Here is a 21,680-nt window from a genome sequence, read left to right on the forward strand (position 1 = left end):
ACAACTCGTCACAACACCCACTCACTCTGCCGGCCACACGCTTGACCCCATCTTCTCAGCAAGCACCCACGTCCTCTTCGACCGCACCACCGAACTCCACTGGACCGACCACCGCTGCATCCACTTCACCTTCTGGAAACCCACCACCGCACCCAGCAGATGCCTCGCCGCAGCTGGGGCAAGATCACCGAGGACCAGCTAACCACTGCCCTCGCCCAGAGCCCACCTGCAGACCCGACCGACCCCGACGCCGCAGCCCGCAGCCTCAGACAATGCTCAAGAAGCTCCCCAACATTCACACCAGCAAAAGAGCCAGCTGGTTCACCGAAGAACTCCAGGCCTCCAAGCGAACCTACCGGAAACTAGAAAATAACTGTATCCGTGAAAGAACACTGGAAAGCTACACAGCCCACAGGAACGCCACCCGCTGACACCACCAACTCATCAGATCCGCCAAAAGGACCGCCTTCAGAGACCTTATAGACAACAACGCACACAACAGCAAAGAGCTCTTCAGCATCATGAAGGAACTCTCCAACCCCAGCTCCAACACCAACGACATCCCACCGTCAGAAGACCTGTGCGACTCGCTCGCCACCTTCTTCCATCGCAAGATCGCAGACATCCACGACAGCTTCAACGCCGTCACCACCTCGGCAACCACTGACACCCCCGCTCCCACAACCACCACCCGCACCAACCGCCTGCTCACCTGGACCAACATCAAGGACGACGACACCATCAAGATCATGAACACCGCCCACTCCGGATCCCCGGAAGACCCCTGCCCACACCACATCTTCAACAAAGCCAGCAGCACCATCACACCCCACTTCCTGAAAACCATCAACATCTCCTTCGAGACAGCAAACTTCCCGGAGAGCTGGAAGCACGCAGAGATCAACACCTTACTGAAGAAACCCAAGGCGGACCCCAAGGACCTCAAGACCTTCCGACCCATCTCCCTGCTCCCGTTCCCGGCGAAGGTCATCGGAAAGGTCGTCCACAAACAACTGACCAGCTTACTCGAAGAGAACAACATCCTGGACCCGTCTCAGTCCGGGTTCCGCTGCAACCACGGCACCGAAACTGCCCTCATCGCCGCCACCGGCGACATCAGGATTCTGCTCGACAACGGAGAAACCGCAGCCCTCTTCATCCTGGACCTGTCAGCCACTTTTGACACAGTCTGCCACCACACACTAAGAGCACGACGCCGGAATCCAAGAGAAAGCCCTGGACTGGACCACCTTCTTCCTCTCCGGGAGAACCCAGAGCGTCCGCCTCCCCCCCTTCAGCTCCGAAGCCGCCGAGATCATCTGCGGCGTACCCCAAGGCTCATCCCTCAGCCCAACGTTGTTCAACGTCTACATAGCACCACTCGCCCACGTCGCCCGACGGCACAACCTAAACATCATCTCCTACGTCGACGACACCCAGCTGATCCTCTCGCTCACCAAGGACCCCCACACCGCCCAAACCAATCTCCACGAAGGAATGAAGGCCGTCGCCGACTGGATGAGGAACAGCTGACTGAAGCTGAACTCAAACAAGACGGAGGTCCTCATCCTCGGCTCCACCCCCTCGGCCTGGGACGACTCCTGATGGCTGTCGGCACTAGGAGCACCCCCTACACCCACCGACCACGCACGAAACCTAGGGGTCATTCTCGACTCCACACTCTCCATGACGAAGCAGGTCAACGCCGTCTCCTCCTCCTGCTTCAACACCCTCCGCATGCTTTGCGGGATCTTCAAGTGGATCCCCACTGAAACTAGAAGGACGGTCACCCAGACCCTCGTCAGCAATAGACTGGACTACGGCAACGCACTCTACGCAGGAGCCCCGGCCAAACTCCTGAAACGGCTCCAACGCATCCGGAACGCCTTCGTCTGCCTGATTCTCAACATCCCCTGCCGCAGTCACATCACACCCCACCGGGGAGACCTGCATTGGCTCCCCATCAACAAGAGGGTAACCTTCAAGCTCCTCACCCACGCACTCAAGGCACTCCACAACTCCGGACCTACCACAGACCGCGCTCTCGCCACCGTCCCCCGCATCCGAAGAATGACCGTCGGCGGCAGATCATTCTCCCACCTCGTCGCCAAGACGTGGAACACCCTCCACATCCACCTACGGCAAACTGAAGACCTCCTAACCTTCAGGAGACTTCTCAAGACCTGGCTCTTCGAACAGTAGTAGCACCCTCCCGCCCCTCCCTAGCGCCTTGAGACCCTCACAGGTATGTAGTGCGCTTTACAAATGCTATGATTGATTGATTTAATATTTTGTTCTTTTTAGCCACACCTTTGATCCCTCGCCCAACACTCACTGACCACGCACCCACTGTACCCAGATCACAGTTCCAATACTTTCTTTATGGACTTTGACTGCAGGGGGAGAACTGGATTCTGGTAGATTCCTCCAAACCCCCCACAAACAGACACACTAACAGTTTTTGGATTCTTTGTAATATTAGTTTATATTTCCACCAGCACTGTTCTGCAAACTACATCAAGGGTCTCCAACCTCTCTGTAATAAGAGCTACTTATGTTCAGTGAAAATCAACCCGAGCTTCTAATATTGTTAGTGTTGTAATAGTGACCACATCAGACGAGATTTTATTGATGTCCATCATATGCAAGATTACCAGCAGTGATCACCTCAGTGCATCAGACAGGGTTCCCAATAGTAATGTTAAAAAAAAAGGCATAGCGAGTTTCACATGCCGCTGCATGAAAAATGCATCAGAGTCATAGGTGCAATAACTCCCGCACCAATGTTATGACATTAGTAATAAGTCTGCCCAATACCACATGATTTATTGCTTAAATATTAGCTTTAGATATATTTTGAAAATTTAGCATTCAGACATCGGATCTTGATAGGGGATACTGGTGTTTTTCTCCAATCATCAGCTTATGAGTTCCGAAAGTACACACATTTTGATCTCAAATATACACTCCAAATGTTGGTATTCAAATATTAGTTCAGCCAAGCAAAACCTTCTGATTTGGTTGGATGGTCTGCACACAGGAGAGCTAATTACAATTTACTGGTAGCTGAGCCTGAAGTGGACAGCAACTTAGTGGAGAAGCCTACCCACATACTTCTTTTATTAAGCCTCTACTTAAGGTGTCATACGGATCTTCACAGCTAGAGGCGCTCTTTCTACATGCTGTACTTTCTTGCCATTTCTTAACTCTATGATGATGCATACAGTAAGCACTTCCTGGAACGAACTGTTCTCAGACTCTTCGGTTGCTCGACTGTCCGGAGCGGACGGCTGCGGCTTCGAAAGGGCAGTCACCGGCCCCTGGTGTGCTCGAGGGAGCCCGTGAGGATGGGTCCAGCGGCCGCCAGGTGACAGCAGTGCCTGCGCTGTCAGTTCCGGGTACAGTAGTGCTCGTGTGTCCGTTTTTCATGTTTATTATTCCATGTCTTGACAGACTTGCGAGAAGGGGCCGGTGCGTGAAGCCGCCTGAAGGGGAGTTGTGGTGACGCAGCGTGCCGGGGAAGTTGGGAGTTGTAGTCTTTTCTTCATACATTCGAAAATACTTAACTCGTACATCAGTGTTTGGTATTACGGGGCACCGCGCTGGACGGTATCTTAGAAAGGGGATAGTCTAAACTCCTATTAGGGACTGCAGAGCTGTTATTTTCCACAACTTGTCCATGCATGGTTTTTCTTTGCATTCTGGGATTTGTAGTTCCATTCTTTTATAAATGCTACAAATCCCATGCTAATTAAACGTTCTTGTATGGCTGAGCTACTGTCATGGATTTGGGAAGCTAGAGAGCTGTTTAGTTGATGCCAACATGTAACTCCTCTCTATTGTGGATGTTTTGCTAATAGTGCACTGCATGCTGTTGGAAGTCCCAAAAGTGAAACTACCAATTTGTTATGAATTGATGACGGTGTTGCACATTGCCTTAAAAAAAGCTTGAATGTGGCTCAAAAGTATAAGAACACTACAGCAGAAACAGACTGTTACACATTTTGTTTGGCACAGCGAGACTGCAAGTGGTTTGATCAGAATCACAGGCTGTTGGGTCGAGGCCAGGATTTAAAGCCTATTTCTCTACAGGTTTCACGGTAACAGTGCTGGCCACATCTCCACCCCAACTATGGTCGCCACCTTTCCTAGACAAAAATACCGGCCATTTTCACTTTGGGCTATACTCTACACTAGCCAACATCTGTTAGGAGATCAGAAATTCCTGCAAAATGTTCAGGATTCTCTTGTACCAGCAATTAGCCGTCTGTTTGCTGAAACGTTTGAGATAGCTCTCACATACTTATTAACGGATTTATTTATGTGCTTGCTGATTTACATTTATGTTGCAGAGGGAGGAAAAAAATACCAGATTGCCCTAATATTTTTTTACCAGCCTGGTCTTATAAATACACTCAAGGTCAGTAAAAAAGCGGCCAGGTGGCAACCCTATCCCTAACTTGGGGTTGGTTGAAAGATATGGGACCTGCTCTTTGTACGCTGACTGATTTATTTTTTTGACAACAACTTTTTTTGTTCAAGTTTCTGATGGCTCACTATCTGAATCAGTAGAACATGTCGCTAGGAAATGCAGTTTGGGCCAATAAAAGCTGTAAAATGTCTATCAGAGCAAACAGAGGGATAATTGCGATGCTACAAAAGAATCTTGACAATTTTGCACACATTCTTTTTAACCTACCAGTTCCTGGATGTTGTGGAATAGCAAAAAGAAAACAAATGGCCAATATTTTTTCTAAAGACAGTGGCAATCCCAGTTCATAATCAACTAATCTCTAACAGGGGCGTGTGAGGAGCAAAGTCTCATCCTGAAGCTACAGCTAAAGTTGAAGTGTGGAATATTCTGCGAATGGAAAGGTCTGAAGGTGGAGGGACACTGAGAAGCTCCAGGCTGTTCCAGATCTCATTATCGTCATCCTCTTCCTGTTCGACCGCGTTGGGTAATTCAGGAGGGAGGTAGAATGTCAATCACCTCGGTTTAATTCTTCATGCTTTTAAACATGGAGCTGTTTGGACCAAAGGGCTGTCTGCAGTCCTGGAATTTACCCCAGAGTTCCATCTGCAGTTGTTAACCCTGGTTATTTGGGGGAAGCAACCAGTCTCTTTTGTAATATTGCCCTAATGGTGGCCACACGTGATGTGATTAGACAATGGGGCAAGATAAAATTCCAATGTGACATGCCTGGGAGTCTAATATGGATTGTTGCATGAGGGCGGGAAAACTATTGGACCAGGCATGGGACTGCACAAGGAAGTTTGAGAAAATATTGGGCCCATGGATGAGCGTCGAAGCAACTGGTCCCTAGTGGGTGGTACGAGCAGGAGTCCTGGGTGGGTGGAAGTAGTGGGGTTCTATATTACGAAATGGGGAAACGCCATTGCATGTTCAGAAATGAATTAATAACTCAATCCTAAGCCCACCAGTGCGTAGGACGGGGGTTCAGCTAGCATTATCACTGTAATCGGACCAGTATGCCTCACAACTTTGTTTGCTGTTAGTGGCCGCTTTACCACCTGTTTGAATTAAAAAGCAATAAAAAGGTGTCTTTTAAAAAAAAAACATGGAGCTGTTCTCTTATGATACTTTCAACCTGCCCCTCTGCGGTCGTCATGATGCCCTTTTGTACTAGGACAGTCTTAGGAGCACATTCAAAAGGCATCCCGAATTGCTTCCCCAGGTATTTCGGTTTGTACTATTATTTAAGGCCTGATTACGAGTACAGCGGTACATAGTACCGCCATAGTGGTGATCTGGTGGTGGTGCAGCGGTTAGAGGCTTCAATATGGTTGGTGGTGCCGCTGCGGCACCGCCAAGCATATTTGTAGTTTCCTCACCGCCACTGTTTTCATGGTGGTGAGGCCGCCATGAAAACTATGGCAGTGAGGAAACAGAGGGGGCTCTACAGAGCCACCTGTAGCCTCAGGGCCGAGGGGGCCTGCAGGGGAGCACAGGTTGTGCCCCCCTATGTGCATTCACCTCCTGTTCCATCACAGCATGGACTTTATAGTGCATGCCTTTCTGGAATGGGCTTTGGCGTTCCTATTTTGCTGTCTTTTTTAATAAGCACTGCCGAGGGAACACCAAAGAACCGCCCGCCAGACCAGGAGAAAACTCCTAATCTGGCAGGCAGTCTGGCTACAGGTTTGGCGGTCCTGGAGCGGGGCGATGGGGTGCCAGCCTGCTCCAGGACTGCCAAACTCATAAATAGTCCCCTAGTCTCCTATTCTGGAGAGAGATGGGCGCTCTCTCTGCTTGCTACTCGTGTGCATGTTTCCATTCCTTCTCCTAAAGTCCTTGTTTTCAAGGGGTCGTGGTTGTGTGTGTCCACCCTTCAGTGGTGGGTGTTATGTCATTTATTGCTTGGCCATAGAGTATGGTAGCCCATGTGCATCAAACAATGAGGTGAGAGTGATACGTTTGTAGAGCCTTCTAGACATCTGTATTCAATATTCTGGCCGCCTGGCAATAAGTATTCAGTCAGTGTGCCAGCTTAAACTAGAAGATCAGTTGGACTGCAGCCAATACACAATTCACTCAGCAATATTTGCATAAGATGTGTTTCTGGTAATGATCAGTCTCATGAGACAAGACAGGGACACTTTGGTGGCAACCTAAATCCCTTTTCATAAATGAATCTCACATTCAAGGAGCACTAAGAAACAAACTGTGTATGTTAAAATCTTTATTTTAAAAACCCAATCTAGTGCATATGTTTTGAATTGTAACAGCACAGAATGTAAACAATAAAGCAGTGAGAAAATCACCCTCATTTGCTACCTCTAGGCTCTCTGCTAGGTCTTGCAAATGAGTACATAAGTATCCTCTCTGGTTCTCTCTGAGCAACAATCCTGCTATTCCTGTGGTTCAAAGAACAACACAGCCACTCTGGCAGCCTATAAGGATCACTTGCTGCCCCACAGCAACCTTCGATTAAAGTGGGTGCTGAAGTTTTGATAGAGATAATTTTACTAATACACATTTCATATCAAAGTGAGAAGTCCCTTGTAGGGCAGAACAGAGCGTTTGTGAAAAAGGGTGTTCCAGTACATATGTAGGAAGTGTCGGGGATCACGATGCTGTTGTCTCTTAGAATAAACCCTTGCATTTGTATAATAGTTCTTGTCAGACACCATATAGGGATCTCAGAGTGTTTTGGTGGCATTCAAGGAAAGATTTACATGTGTTGTCTCTTTACATTATTTTTCCTCCTTTTGTGCCTTCAGCAATTTCAGTAAGTGCAATCTTTTTGGAGCATACTCATTGGTTCGCTAGTTGTACTTTGTAGGAAGCTGCCCTTTTATGTAGTGTACTAAAAAAAGAGGAACACTATGTAGAAAGTCCAGACAATCCTTATTGTCATCAAGGGCTGAAATTAATAAACCCAAATGCTCTCTTTTGTGGTAGCGTGGGCGAGCAATTTAGGCTTATCAGAAGGTAGAGTTGAGCATTTGTTGAACACAGAGTTTAAATGAGACACATTCCAGAAGAAACTCGAGACCAAATTTGAAAAATAACAAGTATTTTTATATATATTTTAACACCAAGAACTTCGTAATTTGGTAAGTACTTTTCAGGTTATCAATTTTTACACGTATGTAAAATTGTGGCACAAATGCGTTTTTTTTGCGCCGTAAAGGCATATACTGCATAAAGGTACTTGCAATTGTATTCCAGGGTTCACCTTTAGAACTTAAGGTGCTGGGGGGCCAATTTCCAAAGTACCACCAGCAGTTTTATGTATCTGCCCTGGAGTGTCCAGGTGCTGAACGGGTTGGTAGCCTTCCATGCTACACCGTATTCAAACAGGGGGACCACCTAGAAACAGGCTTGAGAAGGGGACTTGGGATTAGGGAGCTTCCAATGTGGGGGCTCAGTTTGTGAGGATCCTGTGAGCAGGGGGGCACAGTCGGTTGTCATGGACCCAGGCCGGGAAGCTCGGGTACACAGGGTTTTGGTAGGCTGGGCCTGTGTATCAAATGCACTCAATGTTCTAGGCTAGACCTGCAGGGTGGGGAGAAGGGCAAAACAGGATGGCTGGGCCACTCTCGGTGCTGGCCTCTGCAATGCTGACGCCCCTCGTCGGCTGGCTAGTCGTTTCAGTGTTGGAGTTTGGATTGGACTTTGAGCAAGCTTTGGTTGCTGCAATGAGTCTGGTACCCTGGGTATTGGTGCAGGGCGGCTCCTGGGGTCCTTGGTGGGGAGATGGATCTGACATTTTGGAGCATGATGATCTACTGGGCAGCTGCTGCTTCTGTGGACTCGATGAACGGTGAATCGGACGTTGCGGTCAGTGCTTGCAGGATGCAGAGACGTGGCTCCTCCACTCCAAGGGAGATGCTGGCAGCTTGGCAAAGTGCTGGAGGCCCACAGGGGCTTGTGAAGGATGCACAGCTACAGGACGATATGGGTTGTCATGATTGTCGGGACAGGAGCAGGTAGGTAAGCAAGGTTTGGCAACAGCATCCACAGCAATGCGCAGTTCTCGCTTCTTCAGCTCTTCTTGATGAATCTATCTTCCTGGTGTCAAGGGCCCACCTAAATACTCAATTTAGGGGCATTAAGGGGAGTGTAAGTTAGTAGCCAATGGGCTACCTACCCCTGAAGTGACTACACCCCCTATATGACGACTTCTTGTGGGGAGTGTGCATAACCCTGACCTGAGTTCCTAGTTTCACCAAAAACATGATGGTGAATCCCTTCTTTGACTGTCCACTTCAGGCTTCCCACTCTCGGGGTGTGCTCAGCCTGTAAGTGTGACACGCCTCCTGACTAGCTAATTTCCCTGCCTGCTCTGGTGCCAAATGGGCCCCAGGGCAGGGCGTGGTGGCATATCCCAGGTTTGGGGGAAGCTGGGGTCGCGTATCATAGGTGGTAGGGGCTTTGAAGCCTCAGGCCTTGATATGCTAAATCACTAGCCATCCTTCTAGAGGAGGTGTGAACATCTTCTTCCAGAGCAGGCAATGTTACTGTCCTCTCCGAGCACAGGGGGTCAGAAACCCGTCTGTGGTGGCAGGATATCAGCCTGCCAGCACACTAGAGGACTGGTAGGTTTTGAGGGGGACCACTAAGCTGCCCTCTGTGTGCATTTTTAATACATTTTTATAAATCCACTACTGGCATCAGTATGGAATCTTTAAGACCAGGTGTTTGATACCAAATACCATTATTTTCAGTGAAGCCATTATGTAGCTGGGGAACTTGTGATGACCAGTGCCCAGTACATATACTTAAGATGGGTTCTCTGTTCACTTGCAATATCTAGTAATAGAACCAGACATCACAGGGGCATATCTGCTCGTGCAGATATGTACTCATGCAATATGATGCGGTAGGGGCGACTTACATATAGTACATGTAATGCATGGGCATTGCACACAGGTAATGTGCAATGTGATGTTTTGACCCTGCAGTGGCAGTCTGCATGTGATTTTTATTTGGGCCCACTAGGGTGGCAAAAGACATGCTGAAGCCATTAGGGGCCCTCTTTAGTATTCATGTCCAAGGTACCAGGGGGTTCTGTTTACTAGGGATTTACAAGGGTGCTAAAGTCCTTGCCAATTGGGTTAAAATTAGACATAGACATTTCATTTGTAGGGGAAGAACACGGTCATTATGGCCTGGTTAGCAGGATTCAGTACACTGTCAGAGTTGAAAAACTAGCTCCTAGCAGTGCAATTGGGCGCAAAAAGTGAGGAGACCTCTACAAAAAAGTCCGGCTTCCTACACACATGCACTCCATTTGTCTCAAATTAGCAGCCTTCAGCTCGAGCCAGTGCCCTGATTCGGTGTTATAGGTAATCATTCAGGTTTTTGTCCTTGGTTGATGTAGTACTTCATTCATCCACCAAGAGCTCAAGGCCCTACCTCTTGATTATGAGCAAAGGTTGTGTAAAAATCGGACAAAGCTGTGAACAGTGTAACCCCTGTATTGTAAGCCCCCAGCGCAGTAGTATCCGTAAACGAAGGCAGCTCCTTAGAACTAACACATTTCTGAAACTTCAGGACAACACACAGGAATAGAATGAGCTTGCAATGATGAAATGGTACAAGCATGCAATGGGGAATGGAACAGAGAAATACATGGACATGGTGGGGAGACTAATTACCACAGTAATGTAGAAATACAAAACGTTTTGTCATACAGAAAAAAATATTGGTGGAAACCCTTAAGCTCCGAAGGTGTGTCATCATGAGAAGGCAATGGAAAAAGTGATCAGAGTCTTTCTAATACTTGGGCCTTTTAATGCTTCTCAAACGCCTTCTCAAGATGTCGGATCCATGCCCTCCTTGTTGTTACCTTCAGTCAAACTGTGTCATACCGTAATTGTTCAAGGGAGTATTCTTTTGATCTTGAAGATCAGACTCTCTGCTCCAGCTCCTCTAATATTTCAGTTAAAAGAAAGTGTCTCATCAATTTTGTTCAAATGTCCTTGCAATTGGATCATTGCCTTGGAATGACTTAAGACCACTAATCTCACTCAAAATAGGATCTGGAGGATCAGCTTCTAGGATGCTTGTTTCCAGTCCAGGGAGAACCTGGCCTGGCAGTTCGGGCTGGACTGTTCCCATTGGGCGCCGGGTCAAGACTGATTTGCATATGGCTGGGTCCAAACTGGAATGGCATAGCAAGCAAACAAACGATGGATTTAGGCCCAGATCCCTGTACTGGGGTGAATGTATGACATTGTTCTGCATTCTGTCCATCAATTGTTCTTTTTGCATTTGTCACCCCGAGTGGGACGAGTATGCCCAGAGGTGGGCCCGGGCTCTCAATGCCACTGGAGTCAAGCTATCCTGGCTGATGAGGGCTGAAAGCCCAAAACCGGTCCTAGGATGCTTGTTTCCAGTCCAGGGAGGTCCTGGCTTGGCAGTTCGGGCTGGACTGTTCCCATTGGGTGCAGGGTCAAGACTGATTTGCATATGGCTGGGTCCAAACTGGAATGGCATGGTGAGCAAAAAAACGATGGATTTAGGCCCAGATCTCTGTACTGGGGTGGATGTATGACATTGTTCTGCATTCTGTCCATCAATTGTTCTTTTTGCAGAAGAAAATAAGTAAGCTGGAATTTTGGTACCATGGCTGAATTATTAAAGTACCAACTTAATTACAAAATTTGGAGCCAGTGAGACCATGTGGATATCCCACCAGAAGATTAAGGTTTACCGAATATTTTAACAAGCATTTGCAATGCAATAGGTCTCGCATTAGGAAAGTTTGAGCTATTGGTACTGTAAATGACAATTTTTTTATTTATGTGTTGGTTTTGAAAATAGCGAAATTAATAGTTTTGTAATTTACAATGCCAATAGTTTTAACTTTCGCAAATGTGACATCTATAGTATTTGAAATGCAATATGTGTTAATTTTACATGACTAAGATGTATTGATATTATAAATAACAATGGCTTTTATTTTTTTTAAATAATTAATACTATAATTAATAATTAATAATAAACGATAAAAACAATGTAACGTGTTATCATTTTATTTATCCTGTGCTGGCAGTGGGGCTACGCCCGTCCGCCATTACAGAGGAGCCGTCCCTGCATGATGTACCTCATATTCCCCTTATAACCAAACCACACTTATGCAGCCCCCACGCTTGCATGCCACCATGCACAGACGCTAGCCTCACACTCTCACCACATACACACACGCACATCGCCCATGCTCGCATGCCACACACACATTTATGTTGGAGCCGATGCTGGGGGGTGGCAGTGAGTGAAGATGATGCTCTGGCTGGCAGGCAGCGGTGGCTTGTGTGTTTTGTGCTCTCTCTGGCGAGCGGAGCAGTTTGGCTGCCAAGCAGGCCGGGGCCGTGGGAGATGATTGGCAGTCGCACACAGCTCATTATTCAGGCAGCTGAAGATGGGAAATGCATTTGCTGATGCCAGTTCAAATTGCTCCAGTCCCCCGAGGCCCAGCAGTGTGATCCACCAGTATGAAATATTCACGTTTTTTTATCACCTTTGCCCACAGGAACGCTGTCATTTCCACCAACTGCTCAGAAATGTTCTGCCTGAATGTATCCATACAGTGGCTGTGTTTGTATCTCTGCATGTTGTGATATTATGCCGCCTGCTGGCGCACATATTTTGTTTGTAATCAGGTGAAAGCCGAGCACCGGTGAGTGCAGCTCTCACAAGAGCTGCCATACTAGAGCCCCAGTGCTGTACAGCACCCTGGCGGATCGGTTCTCTCTGCTCTTACCTTTTTGTCCTAATGTGTGACTTTCTAATGCGTAGAGCTCACCATGATGTAAAGCGCCTTACAACGCTTGGGAGAGTTTCAGTTGTTGATTTGGCGCTGAAGGCACCTGAAGTCTTCGACAACAGTGCAGCCACCTCAATTTACCCAGATTCCCCATCCGCCCTTCCCCACCCCCGACCTACCGCGCGCTGTCACTGAATCGAATGCTCAGCCTTGGGGACAGCTGCTCATTCTGGCATTCAGTGACTACTCTTCACACACCCCTCTCACTTCTGTGTGATGGTGTTTGCATGGACCATGTTTCTACAGGATCTGGTGGGGCACGAGGCAGAGGAGGGGGCGAGTTCTTCTCAAATAGTTGGTCTGTGTACTAGCGATGCCGGGTGCTGATGATCTGCGGGGTGTGGCGGGCAAGCACCGTTTCCAAAGAAAATCCTCAGTCGATGCTTACGGTGCATGAGGAGATGGTCATTGTGTGGGTTAAGTGTCTGCTAGAGAAGTAGGGGATAGGTCGTAAGTTATATTAGGGCTGGGGGTTGAGGATTCCCACCTTCCAGTCATGTTGGCTGCTCCGGGCCTCCGCTCGGGATCCCCCTTGCCAGCCCCTTCTCTGCTCCTTCTCGGGGTCGATGCAGCTCCTGTCAGATACCAAAATTCCGTACTTAGACCACATGTGTGCCCAGCAGTCCGCGCTCGCGCTCTCCCACGCGCGCGCCGCGTGTTGTCGTGGCTACGGGCACGTGACCAGCGAAACCGAAAGCAGCCCGGGCATAGAGTGAGAGGGCGGGGGCTGCCCGCGCATGCGCGCTCCGAGCCCCGGCGCCAAAGCGGAGTGCGGCATCTGAAGTCCCGGGTCCCAGGAAGGGGCCCGGGTGAAGACCAGCGCTGCGGAGGGACCTCGAGACTGACGAGAGAGACAGGGAGCTGAAAGAGCCCGGTGAGTGGGGGGGGGGGATGTGTGTGCACGTGTGTGTGTGTGCGTCTGTTTGTCTGTGTGTGTGTGTGTTGTGTGTGTGTGTGCGTGCGTCTGTCTGTGTGTGTGTTGTGTGTGCTTGCGTGTGTGCCTGCCTGCGTGTGCATGTGTTGTGAACAGCCTGCCGGAATCGGAGCGCGTGTTCACGCGCGGGACCTGATCCGATTCCGGCAGGCTGCTTGCGCGTGCCAGTCTCTTGTCTCCTCTGGGTAGTCCTTGAAAGCTGAAAGGACTGAAACGATTGCAATAGACTCGCTTTGCGACAGCAGGGGCTTTGCCCCTGCAATCGCAGGCGCGAGACCTAAAAAGGGGGGGGGGAGAAGCACAGAAAAAGTAAAACAATGTATTAGGTCATGATGAAATTTAATCTGGTGGGGGAGTGCCACGAAAGGGAATAAAATTGTTATCTAAACTTTAGAATATTTAAAAATGTATTGAAAAATAGTGAATGCTTATCTTGTTTTTTTTCTTTATTTTCTTTTAAAATCTCAAGTCATTGGCTCAGTATGACTGAATTAATAAAGAAGTTTATTTTCCGGCTCCTTAAAATCCTTACAAAAAACATAAATAATGAAACTTCTGAAATACATTTCCAATTTTAAAAACCAAATTCTATAAAAACAATACCCGCAGACTGTGTAATAATTCTCTATGCGACAGTGCCCTCCAGTTCATAGCCTTTAGGCAAAGCTATTGGTCCTTCTGTCCTAACAATTTTTTTTATCTTGCCACTTTGATATTGATACAAAGGGATATACTGTTGGCTGGCCCAATGCACCAGTGAACCCCAGGAATTAAAAGCTTTACTGCATGATACGTATCGTAAACTCACCAACATGACATCCTTATTAAAATCTTTTTCTTAAAAATGTAAGTCCAGCAAGAGTAACCGTGCAATATTATTACAGACACATTAAAATCATCATTAAATACAAAGCAGTTTGACTAGTTTCTTGCGGTGTCATATGCAGCACAGTTCTCCCTTGGGTTACTCACTTCGCTGTGCTGCTCAATAAGGGTTTTTCGGCCACATGCATCATTGTAGGATTTTGCATTTCCTAAATTGCGAAAATTAAGGAATCGCAATTTAGGAATTGCAAAATCCTATGCATCAACAAATCTGATTTTTTTGGGGGGATTTCTTAATTTTCGGAATTTGCGATTCTTTAATTGCGAATCGCAATTAAGGAATGGCATTACATTGATTCCTATGGGCCTAGAGGCCCATAGCAATCAAGGCCGTTTTGCATTTTTTTTTTAGGATTCGCAATTTGTTGATGCATTGCAAGGGTGCTGAGGGGGGTCCAAAGGACCCCCCCCCCCCCCTGCACCCTTGAAATGTTTTTTTAAGTGCAAGTTTCACACACACATGTCCATAGGACGGAGTACCTGAAAATGTGTCTCCCGAGATACTCCCAAGCCCGCGCGCTGCGTTCCAACGGCCGCGTTCAACTGGTTGTCCCACGAACGAGAAGGGCTCGATTAGGAGGTCGAACTTTCTCGGCAAATGTCACAACATTATGGAACACTCTACCCCCAGCAATCCAGCAAGCCCCCTCCGAACCTTGCTTTAAGAAGTTGCTAAAGACCTGGCTCTTCTCTCAACCTCGCTAACTTTCCCACTTCTTACCCTCTGGTCAACTGTGTTCTGCTAGCGCCGGGACACCTCCTTGTGAGGTAGCTGTTCGCGCTTTACAAAATGCTGTATTAATATTATTATTATTATTTAACATGACACTTTAAAAAATGCTTTTTTGAGCTTTTTTGGAGGATTTCGCAAATTAACACGAGGCTCAACCTCGTGTTAATTTGCACCTCCTATTTGAAAATTTGCATTTTAAAAAAAAATCATGCATTGCATTTAAGGAATCGCACAAAAGCGATTCCTTAAATGCAATCGCTTTTTTAGGAATTCCAAAAAATTGCGTTTTCTGGAAATTGTTTCATGCATACCCAAAAATTATTTTGGAATCGCAAACGGCCGAATTTTCCGATTCGCACCATTTGCGACTCCAAAATCGTTTGATGCATGTGGCCGTTTGTCTTTCAGTTCTTCTATTGCCTGCTTCATAAACTTCAAGAACCTCGCTGTTCATTGGGGTTTATCGCCTGACAAAGTTCCATTGTCAGGGCACTTGAATGGATATTTAGCAATCTAAATATCTGCCTTAACGAAAATTTGCGAAGCTCCAGGAGACTTGGGCAAATATTTACAATGTGAGTTATTGATTTAGACACTGCCTACATAACCTACAGAACCTATCTGACCCGTTTTTTACTCTGCCATACCAATGAGCTTTAAGTGAAATCAGACCAATTCTGTAGCACATCAGCTGCCTTTGTAGCTCTTACCTCCATGGTTGCTTCAGATATGATGCAACATTAATAGAATTATAAAGTGCAGGTGCTAATTTGATGACATATAGCTAAATTATTTTCTGTCCAGTATGCCTGAGAGCAGCTTTGCCTTTTTTTTAATAGTTTACTTATTAGTTTGCTCAGAAGGGCGCTATTCCGGAGCTCTCGGCCTCCAGGCCGTGTAATGACACCTCCAGATACGACTTCTATGTGGAAGGACCTTTACTTATACAGGCCCATAAAGCACTTCTCACAGCATCCGCTTTGCTCCTCTGTGAGCTTGAGGCAGTAAGACCAGTATTGTGTCTGGAGCATCACCTGACACCTCGTTAAGTTAAACTCTACGCGAAGTTGGGCTTGAGATGTTGCATATGGTAAGTGAAATACATATCCATACGAGCTGCTCTATGCCTTATCAAGCCAAGTCGCAAGAGAATCTCTAAGGAGCACCATTCCATACAGTAAAGTTGGGGTTAGTTTGCGATCAATGACTTTGTAGAGTGTGAAGATTTATGTAATTATGTACGAGTTGGAAATTTGTACTTATATTTTACTTAGAAGGAAGTTCTTTGAATTCCTCCCATAAATGATCATCACAATTGTGCACACCACTGTGCTGGGGCTCCACCACCTCCAACATCCAGTTTTACTGAGGACCCGGCTTTGCATATCACTTTTTGGAGACTAGGAAAAATAAAAATGCCCTTGTTTACCAGCCATGGATTTTGGTTTGACTCAGGCCCAATCCCCAGCTTTGACTTTTGAGTCCCCGGCCCCGTTCTTGGACTTGTACCGTCTCATCTTTGTCGTCTTCTTCTCTTAACTGACCCTAACATTCTCAGAGGCCGTCTGACACATACTATCACAAACATTACAGGATTAATATTTGTGCAGCCAATTTGGATTGATTTTAGAATAGGGAATGTGCCCTCCTACAAGTTGAAAGGTAGAAAATCCGCTTTGGTGGTGGGTGGGCGTGAGACGTCAAAGCAAATTCCTTCAATTACAGTTCTGTTGACCTTCTCCCCTAGACCAGCAAAATTGGGAGCACACAAGGGAGTGCGTGTATGTTCCATCTCATTTTTAGACAATAATGGTTTCATCCTAAAGACATAAATTGCACATCATTATCTGTGGTGATGATATACATAAAACCCTCTCTAAAACAGCAATCCTTAAGAAATGTTTTAACAACTACTGTTGTCGGATCTCTAATGAATCTCTGTTCAACCTATTTTTCAAATGACTCCACCAAGATAATAACGTGTCCCAAATGGCTTCCTTGATATGGTAAGGGCCTAAAAAATCCATACTGAACTGTTGCCAGGTACATTCAGAAAAGGATATCAAAATCAAAGGCACTTTGTGAACGTTCGGAGATTCATCAGAATTAGAGCAATCTATTCTGTCACTTCACCAACATTCGCATAGTCTGGGTAATATCGGGCCTTTTCCCCTTCTTAATTTCCATTCCGTTTGATTTATCAAATTTTAACAAAAGCTGAGTTTGATTTTCACTAAAATTCATCAAATTTGAGATGAACCTAAGTTTTCATAAATCAAATTATTACAAGAATGTTACACATTTCTCCTTGAGGCTTTTTACGTTTAATTTCCTCCAGGGGTTTATATTGCAGTGGTCAGCCCAGATTAGGGATAACCTCTTGATTATCTCCGCTCCATGTAAATGCAGAGCCAGAAAGACCGCCTTACAGAAGAAAGGTGTCTTTGGTTGTATGTTTTCTACATGAGCGTTTATATGGAACAAACTTACATGAGTAGCAGTGGCACGGATATGTTTTATGTTTTTTGCCAGGATAGGTTCTATGTCAGCACTATAGTCGTTAGACCACTAAACCTCGCATGCTTACCATGGGCATGTCATGTCAAACCTGTATAGGTAAAGGTGACGCTGTTGCCAGCCCTGTTCATACTTCAGATCCAGAAATAAGTAAAAGAAAGTCTAGGTACCACTAGGTACACATACATTGTGTGCCATGGTGTGCTGGCTTTACAAATGAGCTCTCTGTAGGATTTCTTGCGTAGCTGTTTAACCATCAGAAGCCCCAGAGCAGGTCATGTGCACACCTGAATGACAAGAAAGCTTGGATGATCTTGCGCTGGTTCTGCTCCTTACTCAAGTGTGGAGTAATGTTCATCTTAAAGAACCCAATAATGTTCAGACCAATGTTTTCATATGGAGAAGTGGGCAGTGTAGAGCCAGATGAATGCCGCGTGGTACATGTGCTTGATTGCACAACTGAATCTGAATGAAAATCTTCTACAGTGATGGAGAAAATATGCAACTTGGTCTGCACGTCCGTACGCATAGGAAACTTCAAGTGTATCTAAACAGAGTCTCATTTGTAGTGTAAACCAAACTCTGCCTTCTGAATTGGCTGGCAACCATGGGGAGCTCAGCTGCTAGACAGGAATCATTGACCAAAGAAGACTACATCTATATAAAGTGCAGATGGGCTGTTTGTTGCATCCAATGGAGAACTCAAGAAGGCCAAATCCTTCTTGGATTTTCTAAATCTGCGGGTGGATTGTGTAATAAATGAGAGTTGGCCAAATCATTTTCTCTTAAGTATGTTACGATGCAACCTCAGCTATCTTCTTCACTGCATCATTGTTCTGTGTAGACAACGAGTGGCAATGCTGCAGCTTCCTCAAAACTTGTTACTTTGGCACGTACAAGTTTTCAGTCCCACCCTTTATTTGGCCTGGCGGGGTTGCTAGCAAGATTGAGGCCACCCCTGGATTTAGTGCAGGTCATGCTGTACATCATTGAGTATGTTGATTGTAGTTTGATCAACAGATTGTGTAACTGAGTATGAGAAACTCACTCTGTCCAGAGCTGTCCTTGCTATGAGTGCGGCCTCCTTCTAGTCTTCAGTTCTCTGAGTCGTATACATAGGGTGACTTACAGGGGTGCAGCTGAGACCGCAGTCGGTGAATCTAGTCTGAGCCACAGATTGCAAGACCCGCTTGTTGGAACACACTCTGGCAAAGCCAGCAAACAGGCAAAGTTGAAAGAAACGGGGAGTAAAGAGGAGTACCCTCCTCTGCATCCTACGCGGTGGAGTACTCAGACGCTGAGAGACTTAAACAAAAGTTGAAACTGAGGGCTCATAGCTGCTGTGATTGCCGTAAGGCCGGGAATACAGAAGCTCTATAGGAGAGCCTTCCGGTGTGGTTGTCTAGTCCTAGTGAAGACGGATGGATCTGATCGACGAATCACATGAACTGCAGCGAAAACTCTCTGTTCTCTTTGACTGGCTAAGAGAGCTATGGAGACTAATGATTAAGATAAATCATTACCTCATAACGCTGTTGTCACTGTGGGGACATGTCATTTATTGGTGTCTAACACAATCCAGTGGTTGAATTCCTGCTACACTGTTGATATCACCCTCATATAGCATCCTGCCATTGATGTGTAAGACAGAATATACCGTTAACCTGTATAGTGAGTTTAGATTGTATAAGTGTGACATGTGAGGAACTTGGCTATGAAGACCTGCCTTTGGACCATCAAAGTTGTGTGATACGATTTCACAGCAATATCTGTTTGAGGCGCTTGAACTCATGAATTTCGGTCCGTGGTCCAGGCCTATGATAATATTACTATACCCTAGATCACTGGCGAGAGGTAAGTCAACGATACAATATGAGCTGAGTGGAAGTAGAAAGGGACACAAGGCAGGATTGCCCCAGAACCTCTGGCCCGTAAACTCTCAGACTTGAATATGGGGGCACGCATGCCAGACGACACACTTGTTAATCTACAAGACCAAGTGGAGCCCTGGGAAAGCCACTCGTTTTGCGATATTGTCTGAGCTTCAGATCGATTAAAAAAAAAAAAAAAAGCAGTTCTGTTTCCAGTGGGTTCAATAAGAGCGGTCTTGGGAGCATCTCAGCTACATTTTGCTTTACCATGGGATGTACCTCCTTCCGGTACTTAGAAATAAATGTAACCCATACAACCATGGAATGGTATAAATTCAACACATATAAAGTCAAATCAAAATATAAGAAAATCCTTTGACTTCTAGCAAAGCTCACCACTATTTCTTTCCAGCAGGATAGCAGTAGCTAAAGTTTTTCTTCTTCTTACCCTTTGCTTATATTTATTCCAGTGATCTCTGTATACTTTGTGACACAATGTTTCAATAATCGCCCTTACTCCCACTGGCTCTAGTCCGGAGAGGTAAGCGAAGCAGAGTAAATATGGACACTGGCAATGTGACACTGAAGAGGGATGCTTGCGGTTTCCAGGTCTGCAGGATGCCACCTTGCACCCAAGTGAACTATGGCCGTGGTTAGTTTGAAGGACACACAAGCTTGGACTGCATTCATCCAGCAGAAGGTGGACCAGTGACATATCCTCACTTAGTGGTAGTAACTGCAGAAACATAAACCTGTTGCGCGAGATGCCTTACCGGCTCTTCTGAGATTTCCATTGAGGAACAAAACAATGGATACGTCTGAGTGGGAGGGGGCCGCTGTTTGTACGTAGGGAATTCATATGCAAATGATACACTCCTTTCACATGCTTAGCCTGGTACTAATTACAATTTAGATGAAGAGCCAATCTTCCTATACCATAAGTTATGCATTTGCGGGTAACGAGGACAAGCACACCTCCAGTATCTCCAACATTAGCGATAGTGGCGGATGCCGATTAGGCAAAAAGAGTGATCATGGGGTTGGACCTCATTCATGGAAGACACAGCCAAGAACCTGCTACTGATCAGGCTAAAGTGAGAAACAGACTGCGGCCGATCCCTGGCAACACAGGAAGGAGACGGGTTGTTAGAAGTATTACATAATGCAGCCAATATTGCCAGGATTAGACTAATACACTTTGACATTCTCCATAGGACCCATATTACAGCTGCTGTGCTGCATAAACCTAATCCAGATAGATGTTCTAGGTGCCCTAAATGCAGGGTGGGTGATGCAGCTTCTCTTCATTGGACCTGGGCATAATGGGTTGTGGCCGCTTATTGGGGTAAAATAGCAGATAGATATCAGAAATATGTTAACATGTCACTGAAAACGTACCTATTGGCTGTTAAGCCAGTAAGATCAAGAGAAAAGTTGTGCAATTTACCTCACTAGCATTGTTTGGCTACAGACTGCTATTGTACAGGGTCCTACAGGTACACGACTGGATCAAGGATGTTTTAGGGTTGTCTGCAGCTGAGGAAATATGGATGTAAATATATAGGACTGATGATAAACTACATGACAATTTGTTGGACTGGAAGGACAGTGTCTGCAGTTTCATATATCCCCTTGAAGGTCTTGTGCTATATATGCCATAGCAAATACTGCTTGAAAGATTACCAGTCTTAATATTATACTTAATGGATTTGTATACGCGTATTGAATAACTACCGTATATTGATATTGAATATTAGAATATTATGTCAAAGATACAGATACATAGGTTTGGAGATTTCCCCTTTCTAATTCGACACCACTATTGTTGTGAAATGTTATTGTCAATAAAACAATATTTAAAAAAATAATATTTTTATCACAGTACTTGGTAAGGTTGTGTACCCCTAGGTCTCTATGCAGACTATCTCTAAGGAAACAGCACAGTATCATCCAGCCTCGGACATGCAATGACCTATTTCGTCAGGCATGGTTCGGCTGGTCCTCTAGTTTGCCATAAGCCATGATCGCCTTGTAAATACTTTGCTTTACGTACATGGATAAATACCATTGTCTAAACATTTCCTTCACAGTTAATCAGTAGCTAGCTTGTGAGGGAAGCTTTTTAATGGTTGCAGGTGTGGTTTGTGGTTGCTGGTCCTGCCTTGCAGTCACGTTTCTTATCTTTCCTCCGTAGGGTCTTCCGCTGGCGCTGCTTCGCGATGGACTGGCTCCTGCCCGAGCTCTGTGGGTCCAGCCCCTCAGACCCGCTTCCAGTCTGGGAGGATGGCAGCATCGGGTACTGCTTCAACCAGCTGCTGCTGAGTGCCCTCCCACACCTGCTGCTGGCTGTAATAAGTGCCTGCTATGTGGGCACTCCCAGGTAGGCAAACACGACCTAAAGACGCCCAACACTGTGTGTCTCACAACATCCAGAGTCCGCCCTA

The 21,680-nt window shown here is 46.2% G+C and overlaps 1 protein-coding gene across 2 annotated transcripts in view; it reads left to right on the top strand.

The window, feature by feature from the left end:
- The window catches only part of ABCC10 (ATP binding cassette subfamily C member 10), a 255,940-nt gene that overhangs the window by 63,344 nt on the left and 170,916 nt on the right, over positions 1-21,680 (top strand). The window contains exons 1-2 of one of the 2 annotated variants that reach the window (XM_078647433.1): positions 3,201-3,398; positions 21,431-21,616. In XM_078647433.1, coding sequence (XP_078503559.1) covers positions 21,456-21,616 — 161 coding nt within the window. In that variant the 5' untranslated portion in view covers positions 3,201-3,398; positions 21,431-21,455. Of the gene's footprint in view, positions 1-3,200; positions 3,399-21,430; positions 21,617-21,680 lie in introns of those variants that run through there. The other variant, XM_078647432.1, reaches the window with a different exon arrangement.

Source organism: Lissotriton helveticus, chromosome 6 (genome assembly GCF_964261635.1).
Source record: "Lissotriton helveticus chromosome 6, aLisHel1.1, whole genome shotgun sequence".
In the NCBI taxonomy this organism is placed as follows: Eukaryota; Metazoa; Chordata; class Amphibia; order Caudata; family Salamandridae; genus Lissotriton; species Lissotriton helveticus.